The sequence below is a fragment of the Chrysochloris asiatica genome, unplaced genomic scaffold (genome assembly GCF_000296735.1).
Source record: "Chrysochloris asiatica unplaced genomic scaffold, ChrAsi1.0 scaffold00101, whole genome shotgun sequence".
In the NCBI taxonomy this organism is placed as follows: Eukaryota; Metazoa; Chordata; class Mammalia; order Afrosoricida; family Chrysochloridae; genus Chrysochloris; species Chrysochloris asiatica.
Window position 1 is genome coordinate 3,597,783 of NW_006408619.1, and position 24,757 is coordinate 3,622,539.

At 42.4% G+C, this 24,757-nt stretch overlaps 1 protein-coding gene across 1 annotated transcript in view; it reads left to right on the plus strand.

The window, feature by feature from the left end:
- Nucleotides 1-24,757, plus strand: part of AKAP13 (A kinase (PRKA) anchor protein 13) — a 153,650-nt gene that overhangs the window by 72,663 nt on the left and 56,230 nt on the right. The window contains exons 7-9 of the mRNA XM_006867115.1: nucleotides 4,425-4,467; nucleotides 6,349-6,481; nucleotides 16,478-16,652. Coding sequence (XP_006867177.1) covers nucleotides 4,425-4,467; nucleotides 6,349-6,481; nucleotides 16,478-16,652 — 351 coding nt within the window. The remainder of the gene's footprint in view (nucleotides 1-4,424; nucleotides 4,468-6,348; nucleotides 6,482-16,477; nucleotides 16,653-24,757) is intronic.

A 24,757-nucleotide genomic window follows, 5' to 3' on the forward strand; every position in this document is an offset into this window, starting at 1 on the left:
GGGGGGGGGGGGCTCTTATCCCCTTGCATGCTACCTTTTCTAAATCACTTGTCTTCATGCTTTGCTTTGAAAATTAATTTGGATAAAGCCGCTTTTGTTTTCTGTATACTGCCTATACTGATTGATTGAGCCTAAAACCTCCTGACCCCAGCAAGATGTCTTCAAGCAGTAAGACATGGGTTCCCACCTGATGGCCTTTGTGATGCTGAGTACAGCGTTCTGAAGACTTTCCATTTGATAATTAGATTTTATTTCTTTTATCTTCTCATGGGATAGATACCTAGATGTCCATGGGTAATATTTAAAAAATGATTATACCTTTTTCTTGTCACCTATCCTAACCATTTTTTTAAAATACCTCTCCTTTGAGATTAAATCCTACATTTGCTCCTATTGAACTGCAGTTTTTCTTATTTTTCAGTCCTTTCAATAAGCCGTGGGTTACTTGGTATCCTGCTAGTTTGGAACTCTACAGGTATCAGTTACAGTAAAATTGGAAAACAAATGAAGTTACCTCTCACAAAAATCATGTTCTGCAAATATGCAAAGTCTCAAGGATATGCATATATTGCGGTTCATTTGGGGTTTTTTTTTGTTGTTTTTTTTTTAATGAAAATTTTTTTTTCCTAAACTGAAGTCACTTAAAGGTTTTTTTCATCATATACCGAATATTTTAAGTTTCCAGCAATTAAGTTGTCCCTGGGTGGTGCAGGTGGTTAAGCGCTCATCACTCAAGGGTCATGCTGGCCCAGAGGCACCCTGGGAGATGTGTCACAGCCTTAAAAACCCCGTGGAGCCGTTGTACTCGGCACACCTGGGGTCATGGTGAATTGGAAGCAACTCAACAGCAGCTAATACCAACATGTAAATGAAAATAGCATCCCAGTTCCTTAGCAGGAACACAGAAGTGAGTTCGTCTGTTGTTTTTTTAAATATGAGAAGTATATCTATGACAAAAGTTTTGCCATTTCAGTGTTTTTTACAGGTACAATTCAGTGGCGGCATTAATTATGTTTGTCATGTTATGCCACCCTCCCCCTCATGGTTCCAGATTATTTTGTCACCCTTAACAGAAGCTCAGTGACCACTAGGCACTGAGCCCTCTGCCCTCCAGTCCCTGACAACTATGACCAACCTTTCTCTCTATGCCTTTGACTGCTCTAGAGACCCTAATAAATAGGTGAGATCCTAGACGATACGTAGCCCTTTGTGACTGATTGCGCTCAGCATAAGATTCATCCATGTTGTAGCATGTTTCAGGATTTCATTTCCCTGATGCTCACTAACAGTCCCTTGTATGTATGGATTACATTTTGTTTATCCATTCACCTGTGTAATTTGCTTTTTAATGAAAATGTTATAGATGTTCAGTTCTATGAAAAGATGTTTAGCAAATAGATACATTAAGGCACATTAACTTTTTATCATTAAATAGGAAGGAAGTTATGAAAATCCACTTGCATCTTTGAGTGTTCAGAAATTCCCAAGGCTATTTCTTCTCAAAGTATTTTTAATATGCTGGGAAATCGATCAACATGACAGATAAGCCAGGGTTCCACCAGTACAGTAGTTCTTCCACCACTGATACAAGATTATAATCCCATAGCAGCACCGGTCACCCAGCTAATCTCACAGGAGGGAGTGTTAGCTCATAACCACGCAGGTTTGGGGAATGATTGGTTAAGGAGGATTAAAAACGAATGTGTTTTCATTACAGTTCCAAGAAACTGTTTAATACAGTGTTTAATATGTGAAATCCCAGTCTGTGTATGCATGGGTGTAAACCTAGGAGCTCTGCTGGCAAAGTGAGAGAGCGTTGGGCTGCTAACTGGAAGGTCGGTGGTTCAAATCCACCAGCTTCTTCACAGGAGAAAGACAAATCTGTCTGCTTGTGTTAAAGACCCACAGCCTTGGGGAGCCTAGAGAGCGGTTTTACTATATCCTGTTGGGTTGCTCCGAGTGAGTCAGAACCGACTCAATGGGCTTGGATTCATCAGGGTCTCACATAACGATCCCTGGTGGCACAGCATTGAAGCGCTTTGCTGCTGATTTGTAGGAGAAAGAACTGACACTCTGCTTTCGTAAGATTCAAACAAGCTCACTGCCCTGGAGCGGTCTCTGACTACTCCACTGCTCTGGAGGGTTTCCCAGGCTGTAAATATTCACAGATGCAGACCACCTCATCTTTCTCCTCCAAACCAGCTGGAGGATTCGAACCGCCAATCTTTCGGTTAGCAGCCCAACACTTAACCCACTGTACTAGAACCCCGTGAGACAGTTCTACTCTGTTACACAGGCTCACTGAGTGTGACCCCTAGCAACAACATTTTACGAAACTTGTAGCACACCTTGAAAAATACTGACCATGTCCATCCAGTGGCTCCAAACAACAACAGGCCCTGGATGTTAATGGGTCCTGAAAAAATCCCCCGTGAAATAGTCTGCTCACCTTCACATACTAACCCAAATGGCAGATTGCTTTGTTTTCGTCTGCAATTGTAGCATGGAAGCATTCAGAGTTGTTTCATGCTCTTAGATGCTCTGACAGCTTGATGCTTTAGGAATTTCAGACAGTAATAGATTAATCACTGTTTTCGGAACCACATGTGTAACTGAATTAAATTGTTTCAGCAGTGAAAGAGTTGCAAGTGTGTATAGGAATCCTAGGTGTTCCGAGTACCCTAATCTCATAGCTTCCGTTTTGGGTTAATTTGACAGAAATGCATGAGGGGTTGATTTTTGGTTAGGTTCTGTATTGGTTTGATATTTACCTACATTATTAATTTCATTTCCTCCTTGTTTAGATAACCACAGTGGTGATTTATTAGGGAACTGCTTAAGAATATGAATGTAGACTAGGGGCCTTCCTTAAGGAACTGGGTGTCACTTGTATCAGTGAATGCTCCATGGTAGACTCTGAAGCCTCTGACCTGAACCCCCAAACCAGCTTCTTCTCTTTTCTATCTTACTTTTTTTTTTTTTTTGAAGCTAAAGCATCATGAGATGAAATTGCTAGTGGTTTCACACCTAGTAGACCAGAACTGGGGAAGAGATCCTAGACCCTCCTTTTACTCGGCTGACCTTTTCACTGACCTGGCTGTTAACTGCCATGCACCGAAGTGAACTAGAGGGAAAAGGAGAAAGTGTGCCAGGCAAACTTTTCAAGACTTAGAACTGGTGGTTCATTTTCTGTGTATTATTCTACCAGTTTGCTATTTATATTCATAAGCAATAACTATAATTTTACACGGTTATTTAGAATCTAAACTCCTTTGAAAGTTTTAAGAATTTAAAATTGAGGTAATCTAGTCAGAGAGAACATGTTCAGATCTCTATACGATTTTACTCACAGTAATCTCAGAGATCCTTGAAGCATCAGACTCAAAGAAAAATGGAGTTTGTGGCCCACATTCTTCTAACAGGAGGTACAGAGCAAACCTGGGTCCTTGGAATCATACAAGGACAGTTTGTCTCTAGCTGATCATTCAGAAATGGAAAACCATTTATTATTGCACAGTACGGGGCCTTTTTCCCCCTTTCAAGCCCTAAAGCAACTAAATTTTACTAACTTGTAGATCAAGACAATGGTTCTTGTTGTTAATCTTAAGTGCCCCATCGAGGACTCTGTGTAGGGTTTCTGAGGAGCGGCTGATGGGTTTGAACTGCCAACTTTGAGGTTCGCAGTCCAGTGCTGATCCTACAGGGCCACAGTGTTTCTTGATTTGTTCCACATTTTGCCCCAGCTATTTGACTTAAAATTTCAATGGCCCATTCCAGTCTATGGTCTGCTCAGTATGCAGGGAGGAAGAACGCGCAGTCATTTGATCAGTATCATCCTGGAAAGGATCGTAAACGCATTTCTCATTTCACAGATGAAGAGATGAAACCCAGAGTTCTCACCCAATGTAGTGACAGGGCCAGGTGCATGAGTCAAGTCCAGTCTTCCTTCCTCCTCCTCTGTAATCCGTTTCCAGGAAGTCTCAGGAAAAGATGGAGAGACACATTAGGTGTTTTTTAATATAGAAACATATAAACACTGGATTACTAGAATATGATATTTAATTTCCTATTTTAGGTTCTTTCTGTGACATCTCAAAAATGGCGTATGGAAGCGGAATATTGTTAAGATCAGGAATAAAGCATGCTTCCTGAGTGTTTAAGCATTAGGGGAAATGTTGACATTAGATTTGTTCAGTTTTGACTTTTACATTGTATCGTCATGGGAAATTCACTCCTTATTGCTCCTGTTTCCATGTCTAACTTCACGATTGCAAGTTTAATTTCTCCTTTTTCCAAACACTTTGAAGGAGGAGGCACTAGGCACTGATTTTCATTTCTGCTTTAGTTTGTCATCATAAAACAGTTCATCTATTGTTGTAAAATACTTTGGTTCAAACTTTGTCTCTTCCTTTTTTGTTTTCTAGATACACGACTCTTCCACAACACAAGTGCTAATCTGACTGAAAGGTAACTGTGCATTTATTTATTTTGCTATTTCTCTCCCAAAATGAAAATCAAGGAATTCCCAAATACTTAGGGCATTAAGTTAATTTGGTACTTCCTTGAGTAATAATTTTAGAATAATGATTGAAAATGGTTTTATATTGAAGACTGTATCATTTTGTTGTGCAGATTGAAAAAAAAAATTATACACAGCAAAACACAGCAATTCTGCCACTTCTACCTGTATAATTTGGTGACATTGATTACATCCTTAGAGCTGCACAACCAATTGTCACTCTCCTTTTCAGCGTTGTCCCTCCCTGATTAACATAACCTCACTGTCACCTAAGATTTTGCCCTAGTCTTACAAGTTGTCGTCACTTTGATCTTCCATAGATAGTTCTTCAAAGTGCATAATGCTCAAGGTAGACTTTTTTGTTGTTGTTTTCTACTAGTTAAGCTAATATCTGGTTTGGTTTTAAGAAGACTTCAGGGATATATTTAGTTTAAGGGCTTAAAGATGATCTCAGGGCAATAACTTCAGGGGTTCATCCACCCTCCATGGCTCCAGAAAATCTAGAGTCCATGAGAATTTGAAATTGTTTTGCATTTTCCTCCTTTGGATCAGGATTTCAATATTTTTCTTTTCATATTTGTAAGATTAAATATTCTAACAACAGCATAATTGGGCTTCCAGTTATTACCCTACACTCTTGAAGTTTTGCTCCTTTTCACCAAGATATTCATGTGGCTCACCAGGACTCTCAGCTCAGTGTTTGTTTGCTGTTTATTCTTGGTCTTTTTTAGAGCAGAGCTTTTCAACCCATCTTGCCTCTCTTTCAGCAACAGACTCCTTTGTTATCTCTGTTGCTGTTCTTGTTAAGTGCTAACTCAACAGTAGCCCTGTATAGGGTTTCCAAGGAGCAGCTAGTGAGTTTGAACTGCCGACCTCATGGTTCAAACCGATCTTGCGGTCCAGCGCTTTATCCCGCAGCGCCACCTTTCTGTATATGAGTATAAGTAGACTTTCGTTGTTAAAACTTCTCATTCTAAAATAACACCCAAGAAAAATAATAGCAATGCTTTCCTTAACTGTACAGTGGGTTATTTATGCAGATGCCTTTGTCCAGTATTCTCTGAATAAATCAACCTTTGTGAATTTCCTAAGGTCAGAATATCTCCATTTGGAATGGACTTGAATGCTCTATAGGCTTCCTGAACAAGTAGATCACCAAGTTTAGATCTGTTTAAAACTAAAGTGAGATCTGTCTGTGTTCTGCCTGCTGTTTGGTGTTCAGTATGTTGTTGTTAGTTGCAATGAAGTCTGCTGTGACTCATGGCCAAACAACGCCTCCTGATAGAGTGCACAGCTGTGCTGACCAGTAAACAACGCCTCCTGATAGAGTGCACAGCTGTGCTGACCAGTCCACAGTGTTGCTTGTCCTTTTGTCAAAAGAATAGAAACCGTGTGATCTCTCCCACAAGCAATATTGCTAAGCAGTTAAGTGTATCAATTCCTTGGTTTACAACCTTTATTAACTTCCACCACATAAGTCGTTTTCCTTTCTAGGTTACAAATTACGTGCTGCTTTAAAATAAGAAATTTCACTTAAGTAATTAATGAATTCAGCCGTGTTTAACATTAGATCACTGAAACCGCTGATTCCAGAAAGCATCGCTGTAGGGTTTGGGCAGCAGAGGGCGCTGTGTATAAAACCTTCTTGCTGCATCCAGTCCACCCTTGTGTTCTGGCTTTGGTTCTCATGTGAATTTAAAAGTTGACTATGAACTGTCAGTAAGGTGTAACATATGACCTGGTGATCACAAAACTTATATAAGATCTTTTCAGAGTTTTTTAAACTGACTACTACAGTTCTTAAAATTAGACTTCTTGTTTTCATTTAGTATAACCGAAGAAAACTACCGTTTCCTACCACAAAGCCCTTCCAAGAAAGATTTTGAAGGAAAGAGTGGCACAAAAGTCAGCCGTACGTTCAGCTACATCAGGAATAAAATGTCCAGTAGTAAGAAGAGCAAAGTAAGTATCATCCTGGCCATTCCTCTTCTGACACCATCACAGGCTGCATACACCCCAAAACTCAGTTAGGGACTTTAGTGAACAGTTGCAACGATGTTCACTGCCATGGCCTCATAGGGTACTTCCATTACTGAGCTGGGTCTTTATGTTAGTTTTCCGTATAAAACTTACTTGATCCTTTCAACAGCCTTTTGTAGGAGTGAGATAACTCATCTGTGTGTTTGCTCCTAAGGTGGAACAGAGGTTCAAATCCCGATCTTGGCTTCAGATCCCATAATCTCAACTATAATGCTTCAACCAGTAAATCCTGTTTAAAATACAAGTGAAAAGTTTTACTCCCGGATCAGGGCATTTAAAATACTTCATTTACATTTAGAGGAGAGAAAGGCTATCTCACAGAAAATTACAAGGACTTTTAAGGTAACTTAATATGAATTCTTTGATCTATTCTTAGCTAAGAACATGTTGGATAATATCTTCCTTAGCACTTAAGAGGTTAAGTTAAAATAATTAAGCTAATGTTGTTGTCTAGTTATTATAAGAACTTTCCAAATAAAAAAGTGAAAATCCCCTGGAGTAACCCTACACAGAAATAACTACTCTAATTTTGGTTTATTTACTTCAAATATTTTATTTATGTTTTCCCCAATGAATTTTTTAAAGGCATAAAGAAAAAGAATTTCATTATTTTACAGTGGTTCCCAGTGCTAAATAGAAAGTATTGCAGTTTCAAGTGAGCGGAGGAAACTTCTTGCCTCATACTTTTCCTACACACCGTCCCCCCACAATCAAAGAAATGATACAAATGAGACATCAGTTAAGGAGATCCTGCAAGCTCTGCACATACACATATGTATGGACGTATGAGGTGGCTTCGAAACATTGTATAAAAACTCTATTACCTGTCAATTCTATTGTCCCACACATTTTTTGAAGCCCCCTCACATAAGCACTGGACCGCTAACCGTAAGGTTGGTGGTTCATATCCACCAAACGGTCATTGGTAACCCTATACACAGTCACTATGAGTTGAAACCAACTCGACAGCACCTAATAACAATAACAAACATACATACTACACGCACACTTAGAAACCACTTTGGAATTTTTGCACAAAACCTGCCCCTTCATTTGTGCTTTCTCGCCATTTCCTCTGCCCATTATTGGCCTGTGGGGCATCTACTGAGGAGTAAGTGGACAGTTACGAGACGATGCAGAGTGGAGGAAGTCCTTTCTAGAAGAACCACATGTTGAAGCATTAACTTGATTAAATCTGAGGGCAGAATGTTTGCTGGCATTGTACACATTGACGACAAGGCTTAAAGTAGAGCCTTAGAGAGTTGACTTATCTCTGCTGGCAGAGACTATGCCAGTCTCAGTATAATTTAGCCAAGCTTTGCTGTGTTGTGTCTGTAGTCTTAGCATCCTGCTCGGTGTTTAGAAACCCCTAAAAAAATGGAGTACTGGTGTGGTGCTGTGGGTTAATGCACCAGACTGCAAAGCCATTTGAACTGCAAGGTCCGGAGTTCAAGCTCACCAACTGCTCTTTGGAAACCCTATACAGGGTCGCTATGGGTTGGAACCAACTCGACGGCACTTAACAACAACAACAAAAAACCTCAAGCTCCTAGTCTTGACCTTGAAACATTTTATGGTCTGATTCAGATGATTTCAAAATAAGTTTTTATTTTATTTTATTTTCATTTTAGCTTTACTATGGAATCACTGTGAGATCTTTTTACAAACATTTTTCACTGAAAGATCAGCAAAGTAAGCTCAGCTCCCCTTTCCTTCCCCATGCCCCCCCCACCCCCCAGTGGTACTGATCTCTAGGGTAGAGCAGTGAGTTCAGTGGTCATAACGATGAGATTGGACAGATGGACATGGAGAATCAGGGCAAGTGGACCTGACCCTGCAGAAAAGTCTGGCCCAGCCTCCTTATTTCACAGACGGAATCGTAGACAAGTGTGCTTCAGGTCACATAAATAGATGAGCTGAAGGCAGAAGCTCTGTGGTCTGTTTTCTGGAAGTGTTGTTACTTGTTGAGTTGATTCCGACTCCCAGTGACAGAGCAGGACAGATGAGAACTACCTGGGAGGATTGCCAGCCTATCCTCTCCACGGGAGCTGAACACCACCTCTTTCTCCCACGGCACAGCTGGTGGGTTTGAACGACTGACCTTTTAGTTAGCAGCCTAGCACTTTATGCACTGTGCTACCAGAGCTCCTTTCTGGCAAGTTGTTGTTGTGAAGTTCCGTCGAGTCGGTTCCTGCCTATAGCGACCCTGAACAAAGAGTGACTGGTGAGCTTGAACCACTGACCTTGCGGTTCAAACCAACTTTGCAGTCCAGCTCATTAACCCACAGCGCCACACCAACACTCCTTCTGGCAAGCTGTTGTTAGGTGCCATCGAGTCGGCACCAACTCATAGCGACCATACACACAACAGAACGAAACACTGCCCGGTCCTGGGCCAACCTCACAATTACCACGTTTGAGCCCACTGATGCTGCCACTTTGCCAGTCCATCTTGTTAGGGGTCTTCCTCTTTTTCTCTGTCCCTCCACCTTACCAAACATGATGTCTTTCTCCAGCGACTGGTCCCTCCTGACAATGTGTCCAAATTATGAGAGACAAAGTCTGGCCATCATGGCCTCCAAGGAGAACTCTGGCTGCACTTCTTCCAACACAAATCTGTTGGTTCTTTTGACAGCCCATGGCACTTTCAGTATTCCCCTCCAACACCATACCTCAAAGGCATCAATTCTTCTACAGTCTTCCTTATTCACTGTCCAGCTTTCACATGCATATGAGGTGATTGAAAATACCATGGCCTGGGTCAGGCGCACCTTCATTTCAAGCTGCCATCTTTGCTCTTCAACACTTTAAAAAGGTCTTGTGTGGCAGATTTGCCTAATGCAATACGCCGTCTGATTTCTTGACTGCTGCTTCGGTGAGTGTTGATAGTTGATCCATGCAGTTCTCTTCATATCCTGCTTACTCTTAAATAGCATGTAACTGCTGCTAACAGTATCTTTTCATCTTTCTTAAACTTTGTTAATGATCCCCAGGGATTGGCGTTTGCTCATGAGGGAATGAGGAGTCAGGACATGCAAGAAGAAGATCATTTGTGTTAGAGCAAGTCTGTCTTCACTGGCAAAAAACAAACTGTTGCTCTATCAGTTGGCTTCTTGTCTCCGGTCACCTCCTTATTCAAAATGACAACATTGTTTTGCAATTGAGACTGGTTCCCCTTTCAGGCTTGGCTTCAAGATTTGATCTTTGAGGGCTGTGCTCCCTCTAGCAAAGCAAAGTTCAAAGGAAACTAAAACTCTAAAGGCAGTGACACCGAATTACAGTCCGTGTCACCTTGCCAAGAGTTCAGAGTACCCTTCCCAGCCGCGTGTTTCAGTCTAAGAGCCAGGCTTCATTGTCAGCTATTAACAAAATAAGATTGTGTTAGAATTCTTACAGTGAAGCAGCCCCTGCCTCTAAATGCCATGCACCTGTCATAGGGGTTACAGTACAGAAGTGTTTGACTTTCTAAATGATAACAAATTAAATGAATGTTCAATTCTTCTTACCTGTGATGATAATTCTTTTAAATGATCAAATAAGTTTTGTTATCTGTCCGTAATGTTAAAAACTTGAAAGTGCTAATGTCGATGGTCAACACTGATTTTCTATGAAAACTCTAAATTTTGTTTTAAATAGATTTTTTTTTAGTGTTTAATTACATCTTATTTACCTACTGTACGAGTTTATAGTACAACTGAGCTATTCCTACTTCCTTTACAGGAAAAATTTGAGCACTTCATGTATACTAATATTAAAATGCCACCTATAATTTTTGGTAGTCTCCATCGATGGTTTGGAAGTTTCTGCTTTCTTTATAGTTAATCATAATACATTTATCAACTTAAAACCACACAACAGTCAGTGTGTTAAGTTGTGATTATAAACAGTTCTGAAATTATGTACAGAGGAGCTAACCACTAGCAAGCAGTCAGTTGGCAAACTTCATGTTCTGGCTAAGATGTTTTGCCTGTAGCACTTGATTTGTGCTTCATCTGAGACTTGGAGTCTTTATGTCTTTCACACATGGATTTGAGAATGGTCAGTAACTGGCTTAAGCTACTGGGTGGTACGTAGGATGAATGTTTTTGAAGGGGTGTGGGAGAGCCTAAACAGGAAGTACAACAGGAAGACTGGCAGTTTCTGCCTTTTCTTTTAGTATCTGTGAGATCGTACTGTTTCCTGCTAAGCAAGTTGACTGGTTGCAGACTATTTCAGCCTATAATGAATGCATCACAGTTGCATTCAAAAATAGAGTTTGGGGCAGTTCTATAGACTACCTTGTCATACTGGTGTTCTTTTTGCTGCTAAGCTTTCTTCTTTGCAGATAACAAAAAGATGGTTAGAAATGTTTTTAGAGAAGTTCTTAATTTGACTTGAAGTCGAGTTTTTAAAACTGATTTGAGTGAAAGTTTACAGAGTTGGTTCATCATTCAACAGTTTTGTTTGTAGCCATGTTGTAACAGTGATTGCAGCCCCCATGGTATTGCAACACCCTCTCCCCTCCCCCCCCAACACACACTCACACACACATTGCCCCCACTACATCTTCCCTGGGTTTATCAGTTCCATTCATCCTTCTTTCTGAAGTCAGTATTTCTGGTCACAAGGGTTTGACTCCCTACACAGCTAATAATATACTACATGGCTTTATAGCAAGACATTTAGCACCAACTCCTGGTTGTTGTTCTGGCCTGATGTGGCACTGTAGGTTAATGCACTGGGCTGTAAAGTCGGTTTGACCCGCAAGGTCGGCAGTTCAAGCTCACCAGTCACTCCTTGGAAATCCTATACAGGGTTGCTATGGGTCAGAACCTACTAGACGGCACTTCACAACAACATATAAAAGGGTGGAGTCCTGGAGTGGCGCTGCAGGTTAATGCGCTGAACCGCAAGGTCTGTTTGAACTGCGAGGTCAGCAATTCAAGCTCACCAGTCACTCCTTGGAAATCCTATACAGGGAGTTGGAACCGACTCGATGGTACTTAACAACAACGTATAAAAAGACAGCGTACCCATCAGCTACCGATAAGAATCCAAGCAATGTTTACAAAGACTTACACCAACATTAAATGCAAAAGGACTTCCAAAAGTTCATAGAAAATTGGAATTAAAAGACAGTGGATGTTTCCAGGGACTTGTTGAAGCCCCTCCTGTAATTCTGTCTCTCATTTCAGCTTTGATTATAGACCTGCATCTTGACAGTTGTTTAATCATAAGCAGGTTCTGAGTTTTTCGGAGTACTCTCTGATTGAATTGTAATTATTTATCCCAAGGGTACATTTGATGGTTTTGTGCCACATAGTGACCCTGTATGACAGAATGGAACTGCTCGGCAGGTTTTCTGAGATGACGTCTTTATGGGACCAGGTAGCCTAATCTTTCTCCCATAGAGTGGCTGGGGGTTTGAACTGCCGACCTTGTGGTTCGCAGCACAACATCTAGCCCATTGTGACACCAGGGCTTCAAAGTAGGTTTGGTGGTGGTGATAGTGTGTCGTGGAGTTGGTTCTGACTCATAGCGACTCTGCACAGGGTTTCTGAGGCTGTGAATCTTTACAGGAGCAGAAAGCCTCATCTTTCTCCCACGGAATGGCTGGTAGTTTCGAACTGCTGACCTTTAGGTTAGCAGCCCAACTTGTAACCACTACGCTACCAGAGTTTCTCAGAGTAGGTCTGTTGTTGTTAAGTGCCATCGAGTCGATTCCAACCCATAGGGACCCTGTATTTAGGGAAGTGAAAACCCCTGTGCTCCAGGGTGTGCCAGTGAAGTTGTTTTGCCTTTACCTTTAAACACTATTCGTTTTCTTACCCCAGCACACAAGGTAATTTTGACACTTGCTGAACATGGACCAATCACGCATCAGAACCAACCAGCTACCAGTTTACCACCATGGGAGCTCACTGCTCTTGATAAAACAAGGAGATGTGTCCCTTAACCTGCAGTGTTAAAGATTAGCTGCAGCCGTTGTCGGAGTTCCTTATTGCAGCTCTGGCACTATCCACAAATCCTATATTTTAGGGAATATGTTTTGTTTCATGTAACTTGGGCAGTTGGCTTTTACCAGCAGCGTTCAAATAGTTAAGATTGTCTTAAGGAAACAAGCAGCCTCAGCCCTCCCTCCTTCCACTTCTCAGCCAGTCTCTGGCTTCCTCTTCTGCTGCCTCTCTTGGCAGCTGGAAGATGCGGAGCTCTGCCGCGCCGGCATGAGCCCCTCCTCCTGGGAGAGCACATTTCCTGGCATGGGGGTTGGATCATGTCGGTAAAATGGGGTCGGTTTTATGAAGTACCCCTCATAACAGTGAGATTCGTAGGACCAAAACATGGGGAGGTAAGAGCTGACTTCTTTAAAGTACTAATGTCTCACAGAATTAGAGAAGAGTGGCATTTATTGTTTGGTGTTTATCCTTGGAAAAGTTCGTTTGGATTTTTGCAGTTGATAAGGAAATTAGAATTAGTATTTATTCATATTTGAAGAGCGTTGCAAGACTTAAAAGATTGTGTGTGACTCTTGGAGAATGCACTAACTTTCTTGAGCAAAAATCAGATGCTTCTCAGTTTAACATTTTATGTATAGTAGAGGAAACTTCAGCAAAACTTATTTATAAGGAAATTATTCCGAGAAACTCAACTGTTATTGATTTCTATTAGGGTTTTATGTATGGAGAGACGAATAATTTTTTCTTAACAGTTTCCTGTTTTGTAAAGTGAAGTAGTTTGTTTTTCTCTTTTGCTTGTATATTATTTCTTATAATTCCAAATGATAGCAGTTCAGCCCTTAGATTCCAGTATGCATTCTTGAAACCAAAAACCTGTCAAATAGGTACCATTTCAGTATAGTGGGAAAGGTTTTGAACAGATGGTCAAAAGACCTGACTTCTCATTTTGACTGTGCAGATCATTTGCTGTGGGACCTTTTGCAAGCTGGTGGCCCTGCCCTCTTCAGTGTAGTGGACCTGAGAGCTGAGCTGTAGTCAGCCAGCCCTGGGTCTCGGTCGCAGCTCGGACAGGCTTAGTGCTGTGTGGCCTCAAACCCATGATTCAATGTGTGTCCGCCTCAGTCTCCTGAGATGCAAATGGAAGTTATACTTAGTACTTATTTTCATGGAGTCCTGGAGTGGTACTGCTAACCACAAGGACAAAAGTTCAAACCCACCAGCTGCTCCTTGGAAACCCTATACAGGGCCACTGTGAATCAGAACCAACTCAATGGCACTTAACAACTTATTTCATAGGGTTGAAGTGAGAAAATACATTGCTTACCACAGTGCTTAGCATATTTGTCATTGTTGTTGTTAAGTGCCATCGAATTGGTTTCGACCCCTAGCAACCCTGTCTAGGGTTTCCAAGGAACAGCTGGTGAGATTAAATCGCTGACCTTGTGGTTCAAACTGACTTTGCAGTTCAGCACGTTAACCCACAGTGCAACACCAGAACTCCATTCAGCACACAACAGCTGTCAAAATATTAGTGTTGTGTGTCAGCAGGTCGGTTTCGACTCACTTTGACCTTGAATAGAGTTTCCAAAAGCATCTGGTGATTTGAACTGTCGACCTTGGGGTTGCCAGTCCAGTGCTTGTCCTACAGTACCACACCAGGGCTTAATGTTACCGACCTTGCGGTTCAAAGCAACCTTATTATGGTCGAGTGCCTATCGTACAGCGCCACACCGGGATTCCACAACTCAGCGTTCTGTCTCCGAGGAAGGGATGTCTGCACAAGCTGTGGCTCCCCAGTGTAGGGCATCTAATTACTGCAGTGATCACTGACTGAAGTTGCCATTTCCAGAGATTTTCTTAGACTGCACCCACTGCTACCTCCATGTAGCGTACTTCTCCAAACCCGGCTGGTGCCTTTAAAAAGAAATCATTCCATTTTGAATCGTTGGTATTGGTTAGCCAGCTGAGTGTTCTGGCTTGCTCTTGTAAAAACTTCTTACGGTGAGTGTGGTTATTCCTTCTGGTCTTAGCCTAAAACTAGGATCCACTGAAGATGCCCCTGACTATTGTCAACACTTTAGGAAGAATCTAACTGTCAACAGTATTTTCACAACTTTCAAAGGTTTTTTCTGGTTTGGAGTTTTTGTTTCTCAAAGGCTTTTCCATTTGCTTGCTTGATTGTTTATAAGTCCTCTTAGAATTAGGTGTGATACCGTATGAAAGTCTACTTTCAGTCTGTTCCAAAGTGTGTTTGTTGTTGTTAAGTGCCACTGAGTCGGTTCTGACTCCGAGACCCTGTATAGGGTTCCATTTCAGGGAGGTGAGGAAAGAACAAGGATTAAAAATAGCACTTCCCCAGGGAGGTTAGAGTAGGTCTGAGCAAACCTTCTCTCCACGCTGGACTGGCTTCCTAGGTGCCTCCTTTTCCTGTTGTGTCCCCTCAGGGGAGGGCGTGAACAGATAGGCCTTAGGCCTTGTCTTTCTCTGGGACCTCATCTTCCTAAAGGAAGTGGTACTTCTGGTACCTACCTTGACGGGAGTATTGTTGTTAAGTGCCGTCGAGCCGGTTCCGACCCATAGCGACCCAGTATAGGGGTGCCAAGGAGCAGCTGGTAAGCTTGATTTGCTGACCTTGCAGTTCAAACTGACTTTGCAGTCCAATACAACCCACAGCGCCACACCAGGCCTCCTTTACTTGAAAGGGTAAAGGAGGGACTTTTAAGGAGGATGGCTATTGAGGCTTCTGCCTGCAGCCTTTTCCACGCCTGTCCTGTTCCGTCCTGTCCGTTCCTCCCTGCTCTGCTCCTCTGCCCTTAGCCTTTCTTCTCAGTTTCCTCTCACTGCACCACCACCCTCTTTTCAAAATTCCTTTTCCAGGTACACTTCTGTGTTGGATTAGAAGGCTAAAAATCAAATACAACTTTCTTTTCAGTAAGTTATGAGTAGTTACTCTACAATTAGTGCCAGCTGTTCTTAGGTACTCACTAGGAATCCTGGTGTCGCACCGTAGGGTGAGCACTCAGCCTCCTGACTGCAGGGTCGGCAGTTGAAACCCACCAGCCACTCCTTGGAAACCCTATGCAGGATCACCGTGAGTCAGTGCACTTAGCAGCGCCCGTGTGTCAGGCACATAGCCTTTTAGATATATTATCCCATGTAATTCTTTGTAAAAGCAGATGGGTACTCTCACAGGTGAGCTAACGGAATCCCAGAGACTGTACTGTACTTAGCCAAGATCAACCATTAGTAAGCAAGAGTAACTAGATTTCAACTCTGGTTTGACGCCATTGTCTGTCTTCTAAACCACAGTACAATGTCTCAGCTTGATTTTCTCACCGCCCTTCTCCCCCCTATTTTGAAAATGGGACTAAAGTTGGAAGTCATAACTCTTGAGATTCTAACTAGTAAGGATTGAAAATGTGTGTGTGTAGAGGACATCTAATACTTGTGACTAGAGAAAGGAAGGAAACTTAGGGGTGTGTGATTGGTGTGAGAAAGTCAGAGTGAAAAACCTCAGCGTTCTTCCTGGGCTGCTGAGCCGTCTTTCCTCCTCGCTCCAGCTATCCTAGAGTGGCTACCCTCCTTTCCTCTCCCTGTCTAGACCCTGCCTGAAGTGTGCTGGATTTATACGCTGCTGTGTCTTACTGAGAAAGATCCACAGCCACCCCCGGCTCCTCCTTCCCCACTCCCAGAAGCCTGTGTCTTGTGTGGGTCCTCGGGCAGTATGTCTGCTGGTATAAATAACCAATGGCCAGGCAGCTTAATGCGCTCAGTTTCCATGTGGTTTTTCTGATGTAGATTGCATGCTCACGACTTTAAAACGTGCTTTTTTTTTACCCACTCTGGTCTAGAACAGTATTGCTTGATTTTGTCCCAGACTCTCATGAATGACTGTTGACCAAATGCCATGCGGAGGTCCAGGTCGGGGGGGGTGGGGGGGTCTTCTAGTATTCTCTTAACCGTTGATTCTTTTCATTGGCAGGAAAAGGAAAAAGAGAAAGAGAAAATTAAGGAGAAGGAGAAGGATTCTAAAGAAAAGGAGAAGGACAAGAAGACTCTCAATGGACACACCTTCAGCTCCATTCCTGTTGTGGGTCCCATCAGCTGTAGCCAGTGTGTGAAGCCCTTCACCAACAAAGATGCCTACACCTGCGCAAGTAAGAGACCTGCTTCTGCCTCTCTCGGCTCAAGAAAACACGCTTCTAGTTTTCTGTCTGTCCACCTCTTAGCTGTTCCTCATCTACGTGGAGAAGTAGCAATTGGCATGTGTTTATTTAAATGGTACCAAAGAACTCGATTCTGAATATATAGAACATGCAAGTGTTTTGTTTTGTTTTTTTTCAGACTGCTCCTATCTCAGATAGTCTGTTCTTTTGTTCCTAAATCACTACCTATCCCGCCAGAGTCATTGTCATCATCAAAACTACATCATAGCCTCAACCTTAACGTCACCCAGCAGTCCCTTGTCAGATCCGTATGCTCAGTTTTCTTTCTGGTCCTTCGGGCTAGGCTTCGGTTGCTCCCCGCCACTAACTCAGTTACTGCCGGTAAAGGAGAGTCCTTCTGTTCACAGACACTCTATTCATTTACTGCCAACCTGCTTGTTGTTAAGTGCTTTCGAGTCAGTTCTGGCTCATAGGTTTTGAGGAGCTCCTGGTGGGTTTGAACCGCTGACTTTGTGGTTAGCAGTCCAGTGCTTATCCAACAGCACCACACCAGGACTCGGTTGACCTACTTAAAGCTACCTCAAACTCACACCGAGTTAAGCTCGCATGGTGCTTGGTTTTGATAAGATAGTGTAAGGCAGAGAGGTCAGCTGACTGTCTGTAAAGGACGTGCTAGCCCATGTTTTAGGCACTGTGGAACAAACGGAGTGTCTCTGTCACAACTGCGGAATTCGCCTGCAATGCTGTGAAAGCAGCCCTGGGTAACACCGAGAGCAATTCTCATGGCTGTGTGCCAATAAAACTTTATTTATGTGTGGACACTGAAATTTTAATTTCATATAGTTCTCTCCTGTCATTAAAAGATTAATTTTTTTAAAAATTTCTTTCCACCACTTAAAGAGAGAAACATTTTTCTTAACTCATGGGCTATAAGCTAAGCTGCAGACCAACCCCTGCTCCAAGGCAGCCTGTTACAAACCGTCACACACATGGAAGGTGCTGGTGCTTATAGAGCACACCAATGCCCATCAGGGAGGCCGCTGATGGCCTGAAGTGACCAGCGTGAAGATGCTGCCACCCCAGAAGGCTGAGGTGACGTGCCTTATACCTGTAACCAATTCAGACCAAAGAGCGAGTAATTCAGACTCCAGAAAGCGCTTCTCAGACCGAGATGCCGTGGTACCCCTTGCTTTCTGTCACTGTCTTAAATATCCTAAATGATTTGTTACTAAAAGTAGTTAACTTACTGAAGTTTGAATTTCAAAAAATTTATTTGGGTGCCTTCGAAGTTGTATAATAACTTCTACGTACTCGCTTTCTTAATAAGAGGAAGACTGGCGATGAAGCAGACTCTTAACCCATGCGCTGTCTTATCTGTGCCACAGCCGTTGTGACTTCTTTAGTGACTGACTTCGTCACGCACGTTCTTGTGAAAGGATTTTTACAGATATGTTTGTTGTACCCTAAAAGCAGTCTGAAGAACTTTTTGTTTTGCTATCCTATTTTTAAAAAACAGAGCATTATACAATTATATGTTCTCATTTTCTGAGCTGCAAACAGATGCCTTAACTGGAATTCTTTTTTTTTTTTTTTTTTCTTTTTTTTAACTCACCAAATTGTTGTTAAGGGCCATTGGGTCCATTTCAGCTGATAGCAAGCATGAGTCGGTTTTCTGAAGGGTGGGGTTGAATCACCAATTTTGTGGTTTCTAGTCAAGGACTTATCCTACAGCATCACATCAGGACTCCAATCATCCAGATTCGGTACATCCAAAGTGAAATTACACTTCTGGCAGTTAATTCAACAAAGTGTAATTTACTGCAATCTTAAGAATTTGGAGTCCTGGTGTGGCGCTGTGAGTTAATGTGCTGGGCTGCAAAGTCGGTTTGAACCGCAAGGTTGTTGGTTCAAGCTCACCAGCTGCTCCTTGGAAATCCTATACAGGGTCACTATGGGTCAGAACCAGCTTGATGGCATTTGCAATAACAGCATCTTAAGAATTTAGGAACCGCCAGTCAAGAGAAATCAGACCAAATACAGGAATCCACTATATATATTTACATGTCTCAAAATAAGCCTTTCTGAATTCCCAAATCACACATTTCAATGTTTTTGTTTAAATCCTCATTAGAAGAAAAATAAAAAGTGATGATTCAAACCTGTGTAGCCTAAAAAGCCTTCATCCCAAATACTGGGCTTTCTCCCCAGTCTGCAGTTGAATAGCAAACATCTCAGTGTGTCACACTTAAGTGTTAAGTTTTGATGACACTGTGTACACAGAAAGGCTGATTGTTCATTAATTAATAAAACAAAACAAGGAATCATTAACTGTCCACACAGTTCCTTCCCTTAGCTCAGCAGCCCTGCCTGCAGTCCCGAGGTCGGTAGCCCTTGTTGCCTAGTGACAGGCTATCTGCTTTGTATCCGTTCAGGTGCCTACTTCACTGTCCACAATCAGGTTTCAGTTCAGGTATGTTTCTAAGCCATGAGCTATGATCAGGTTCTCAGAACTGGAGTGGGTTGGCTGTCGAGTGCAGTTGTTGTTGTTGTTGAATCAATGCTAACTCATAGGGCCCTGCATAGGGTTTCTAAGGAGCATTTGAACCACTGACCTTGCAGTTCAAACAGTTCCTGTTGTCCAACGCTTTATTCCGCAGCGCCACACCAGGACTCCAGTCTAGTGCTGTAATTGCCAGAAGTTTTCAGTATGTTCATCCATCTTGAACATTTTTCAGCATGCTACCACAACATGGCTGTATTTCAGGTAAGATTACGTAGATGCCCGAGTAAAAACAAAAGTCATTCTTGACCAAGCCAAGATGGTGGAGCAGGCAGACACACCGAGCCAGCCCTCTGAAACAGACAGGATCCTGGATCCCTGAGCATCAGATAGGCCAGAGCTGACTGGAAGAGAAAGCTGTACAGGAATAGCAACAGAGAAGAAAAACAGACAGTTGTCAGCTGATGTGGAGTGTCACAGCCATCTTGAGCCTTTGCAAGCAGCTTGCCAGTACAGCAGCTTGTGGGCAGGCACAGGACACGGCTGGAGGGTGGAGGCAAGGGGGAATGCAGTTCTCCCTTATTTGCCTGTTCTCATGGTAACCAGGAGCAGGACCAGCCCCACCATCACCAGCCAGCCTCCAGCTGGGTGCCTGGCATACTGCCCCTACGTCTGGAGGCCCAAAGACCTGCCCTGAACTGCACTACACAAACAGGGAACAGAGAACTGGGCTCACACTTGCAGTTTGTGTCTGAGAAGACACTCACATACAGTCATCAATTAAATATAAATACAATGACACCGCAGTATCTTGGAAGAAAACAGACAATTGTCCTTTATACGGATATACAAAAAAGAGTACCTCCAACAAGTGACCAAAATAGACTCGGAAAATACAATAGACCCACTGGTGAAAGGAGATGCGGATAAGATTCTTATGAGTCAATAGTGAATAATTGTTACCATGACTAATTGCAACTATCACAACTGTAAAGGTAGAAGTTTTATAACAAAAACGGAGGAAAAGTTAACCTTACAGTCCAGAAACAGAGGCAGTACCCTAGGACCATCAAGGGAGAAGAGCGTGAGTGGAATGTGGGGCCTTATCCAGAGAGCAGCGAGACCAGAGATGGAGGCAGAGATGAGGACATGGAGAGATAGAGCATCTGGGGACTCGAGACTCATGGAAAGAGAAAGATTGAGTGCTGGCGGCCAGGAGGCAGACTTGCAGAAAGTGCCCTTTGATTGTTTAAATGATTATATATTCTTGACGGGTTTTGTGTACATCCACCCACCCCCCGCCCCCACCCCCAAAAAAAATCATATAATAGACCCAGCAATGAAATTAGAACTGCTTGGTGAGGATCTTTTAAAAGCGTGCTATTTAGGTGCAGTCAACAACTGCAAGAAAGATCTACAAAAGCAAGGAGAAGACAAAAAGAAGGAAAACTCTACAAGATAACAACCTGAAAAAATAAAACTGGAAACGATACAGAAACAGTAATTAGAAAGCCAGAAGATTAATGTACTAAGGCTTCAGAACTAGGATATTGCAAGGGCAGAGAAGTAGAATGGGACCAGCGGAATGCCGAGTTAATGAGCTTGAAGTTGTGGTTGTTAAGTGCCGTTGAGTCGGTTCCGACCCATAGCGACCCTGTACAGGGTTTCCGAGGGTGTAAATCCTTACGGGAGTAGAAAGCCTCATCTTTCTCCCGCGGAGTGACTGGTAGTTTCGAACCGCCGACCTTAAGGTTCGCAGCCCGATTCGTAACCACTACGCTACCAGAGCTCCTTGAAGACAAATCTCTAAATACTCACCTTCAAGAGGAACAGTTAGAAATAAGAATTAAAAAATCTGAAGACAGCCTAACATTTCTGTGGGACACTATCAAGAGGAATAACTTGCCTGTGATTGGAATTCTAGAACAGGAAAAGAGAGTCAAAAGAGAGAGGAAATTGTCTAAGAATTTTTGGAAGAAAACTTCCATAACATCATAAAAGACAAAAAAAAAAAAAAAAGCCATTCAAGAAGTTAAAACCAACTCCAAACAAGACAGGCCCCCAAAGAAAATCATCACGACGTATTATAATCAGACTTTCAGAACCAAAGTCAAGGAAAGACTTGTGAGGGCAGTTCGGGAAATAGGAAAAGTTACATAGAACTAATAAAACTTAGCTCTGAGTTCTCAGCAGAAGACAATTGAGTCACATTATTAAAACTCTGAAAGAAAAAATTGCCAACAGAGAGTCATGTATGTCCAGCAAAATTGTCCATCCAGTGGTGACAGTGGTGGTGGTGTGCCGTGGAGTCAGTTCCTACTCATAGTGACCCTACATAGGGTTTCCAAGGCTGTACACCTTTACAGCAATAGAAAGCCTCATCTTTCTCCTGCAGAATGACTGGTAGTTTCGAACTGCTGACCTTGAGGCTATCAGCCAGACTTGTATCCACTACACTACCATCCAGTGTGATGGTGAAATTGGGACATTTCCAGATAAGCCAGAATTAAAAGAATTTGTGTAAACCAAGCCAACCTGATAGCTACCCTGTATAGGGTTTCCTAGGAGCAGCTGGTAGGTTCAAACCGCCAACCCTTGTATTACCAGCCCAGTGCTTTTCTTAACAACACCACACCAGGGCTCCAGATGTAGAAATATTGAAAATAAAACAGGTGTGTCGTGGCTCTGTAGGGTAAACACTGGACTGTGAACCACAAGGTCAGTGGCTTGAACCCAACAGCCGTTCCGCAGAAAAAAGATGAGGCTTTCTGCTCCCGCAAAGACTTCCCGCCTCGGAAACACTATGCAGGGTCATTATGAGTTAAAACCAACTTCCACTTAACAACAATCAAGTAAAACAAATCTATGAGACTGAGAACAGGGAGCCAGAGACACTAGTTTGTGACCATAACAAAGTAAAAGAAGGAATACTGCAGTTACAGAAGTTCCAAATGAATGGAAACCAAGTACAGTTCAAGAAAAAAAGAAAGAAAATAATAAATGTAACTGACTCTAAAACGATCCCAAACCATACTTCTAACCTTATCCCAACCCCTTCCTGTAGCCCTGTTGTTGTTGCTAAGTGCTGTGGAGTCCTTTCTAACTCATAGCCACCCTGTATAGGGTTTCCAGGGACTGGCTGCTGGGTTTGAATTGCCTACCTTGCAGTTCTACCTCAACCCTAACATTTAATGAAGTCCAACGCCTTACCTAGACCTAGCCATACAACTAACCCTAACTCCTTCCTCCTACCCACCTCCAGCCCCAACTCTAGACCCCTTTTCTGGGAATAGGAAGTGTCCATATTCTCCATGTTCTTGCTGATTGGTTAGTTATTAGTATTGCCTTTGAGCCACAGTTTCTTTGCAGGAGTTTGTGTAGGTCTCCTTTCCATTTTATTTTAGTTGCAACGAGATAGGATTCAGAAGTTTATTTAATTATACATCTAAGCTTCTGGGATTATGCACTCATAACAGTGTGCTGAATGTGAGCCCCAACCAGCCCCCAAGTGATGAACACCCTTCTTCCTTCAAGAAACCGCTAGTATTCACGTTGCAAGTGAGACTACCTAACGTGGAGAAGTCTGTGAATCCCAGTTCTCTTTTAAGCTTAGTAAATGTAAACTGTAAATAAAAATGTCCTTCTGTATTCCAACAGATCATTTTGCCATTTCCCCTTGGGGTGTCTGTACTCCATTTGCAGAACATAGGTCCCAAGAAAAAGCAAGGGGAGCCAGAGTTGGTGATTTGTAGTATGAAACCAGCATTCAAGAAACTCCAGCAGTAAAGCAGACTGGATAGTCGCCTTCTTTCTGCTGTAAAACTTAAAAATGCTGGAATATATTTATATATATTTGTTCCTGTTGTTGCTAAGTGCAGTCAAGTTGGTTCCTACTCATAGCGACTCTATATGGAATATCTGAGGCATGACTGGTGGGTTTGAACCTCCCACCTTGCAGTTATCAGTCCAGTGCTTATCTTCCAGTGCCACACCAGAACACTCACTCTCTCTCTCCCTCTTCCTCCCTCCCGGCATGGTGATGCTGGATAATGCGCTAGACCGCAAGGTCCATTTGAGTCACAAGGTTAGCAGTTCAAAACCCTATGCAGGGTCACTATCAGTTGGAACCAACTTGACAGCAAGCACTTAACGTGTGTGTGTGTGTGTATATATATGTATGTTACTCGTTACAAATACCTTTTAATAAAACAACAACATAAAAGGTGATTGTGAACCTCCTGATGGAATGCACAAGATTCACATTGACTACATCTGTGGGAAGAGGCCTTGGAAAAGCTCAATATCATCACCAGAACAAGGCCGGGAACCAACTGTGGAACGGACCATCAATTGCTCATATGCAAGTTCAGCCTGAAGCTGAAGAAAATTAACACAAGCCCATGAGAACAAACTATGATCTTGAATATATCCCACCTGAATTTAGAGACCATCTCAAGAACAGATCGGATGCATTAGACACTAATGACTGAAGACCTGAAGAAGTGGGATGACATCAAGAACATCAAACAGGAAGAAAAACAAAGGTCCTTAAGAAGACAGAAAGAATAGACCAAAATGGATGTCAGAAGAGACTCTGACACTTGCTGTCCAGCATAGAGATGCTAAAACAAATGGAAGAGCTGAACAGAAATTTCAGAGGGCAATTCAAGAAGACAAAGTCAAATATTACGATGAAATATGGACAGAGCTGGAGTTAGAAAACCAAAAGGGAAGAAGAGCATGCTCAAGCTGAAAGAACTGAAAAAAAGCTCAAGCCTCGATTTGCAATGTTTAATGTTTCCATCGTTTTCAACGATGCATCAAAAGAAGATGGAGAAACTACACACAGAGTTACTGCACCAAAAAGAACTGATCAGTGTTCAGCCATTTTAAGAGGTAGCAGGTGGTGAACAATTGGTGGTACTAAAGGAAGAATTCCAAGCTTCCCTGACGGTACTGGTGAAAACCTAGGCTCCAGGAATTGCTGGAACACAAATGGTCAGTGAATCTTTCAGCAAACTGGTAATAGCACTAGAGATGCTCACTTCATTTCTGCTAAGTAATGTGGAAGGCAGCTAAGCCCTTGGAAGAAATCTATATTTGTGCCCATTCTGAAGATTGAGGGGACCCAGTGGAATGCAGAAAGCATCAAACATTAACATTCATATCACCTGCAAATAAAGTTGTGCTGAAGATAATTTAAAATAACTGCACGGTACATTGACACAGAGCTGGCAGAAACTCAAGCCAGATTCAGAAGAGGATGTGGAGCTAGAGATATCATTGCTGACGTCAGATGCACCTTGACTGAAAGCAGAGACTACCAGGAAGATGTTTACTTGTACTTTATTGACTATGCAAAGACTTTCAACTTTGTGGATCATGGCAAGTTGTGGATAACATTTTGAGGAATGGGCATTCCAGAACGCTTGACTGGGCTCACGGGGCTATAGAACAAGAGATAGTTGTTCGAACCAGACCAAGGGCATACTGAATAATCTAAAATCATGAAAGGTGTATGCCAGGGTTGTATCCTTTCACTATGCATGTTCAGTCTATATGCTGAGCAGATAATCTGAGAAGCTGGGTTATAAGA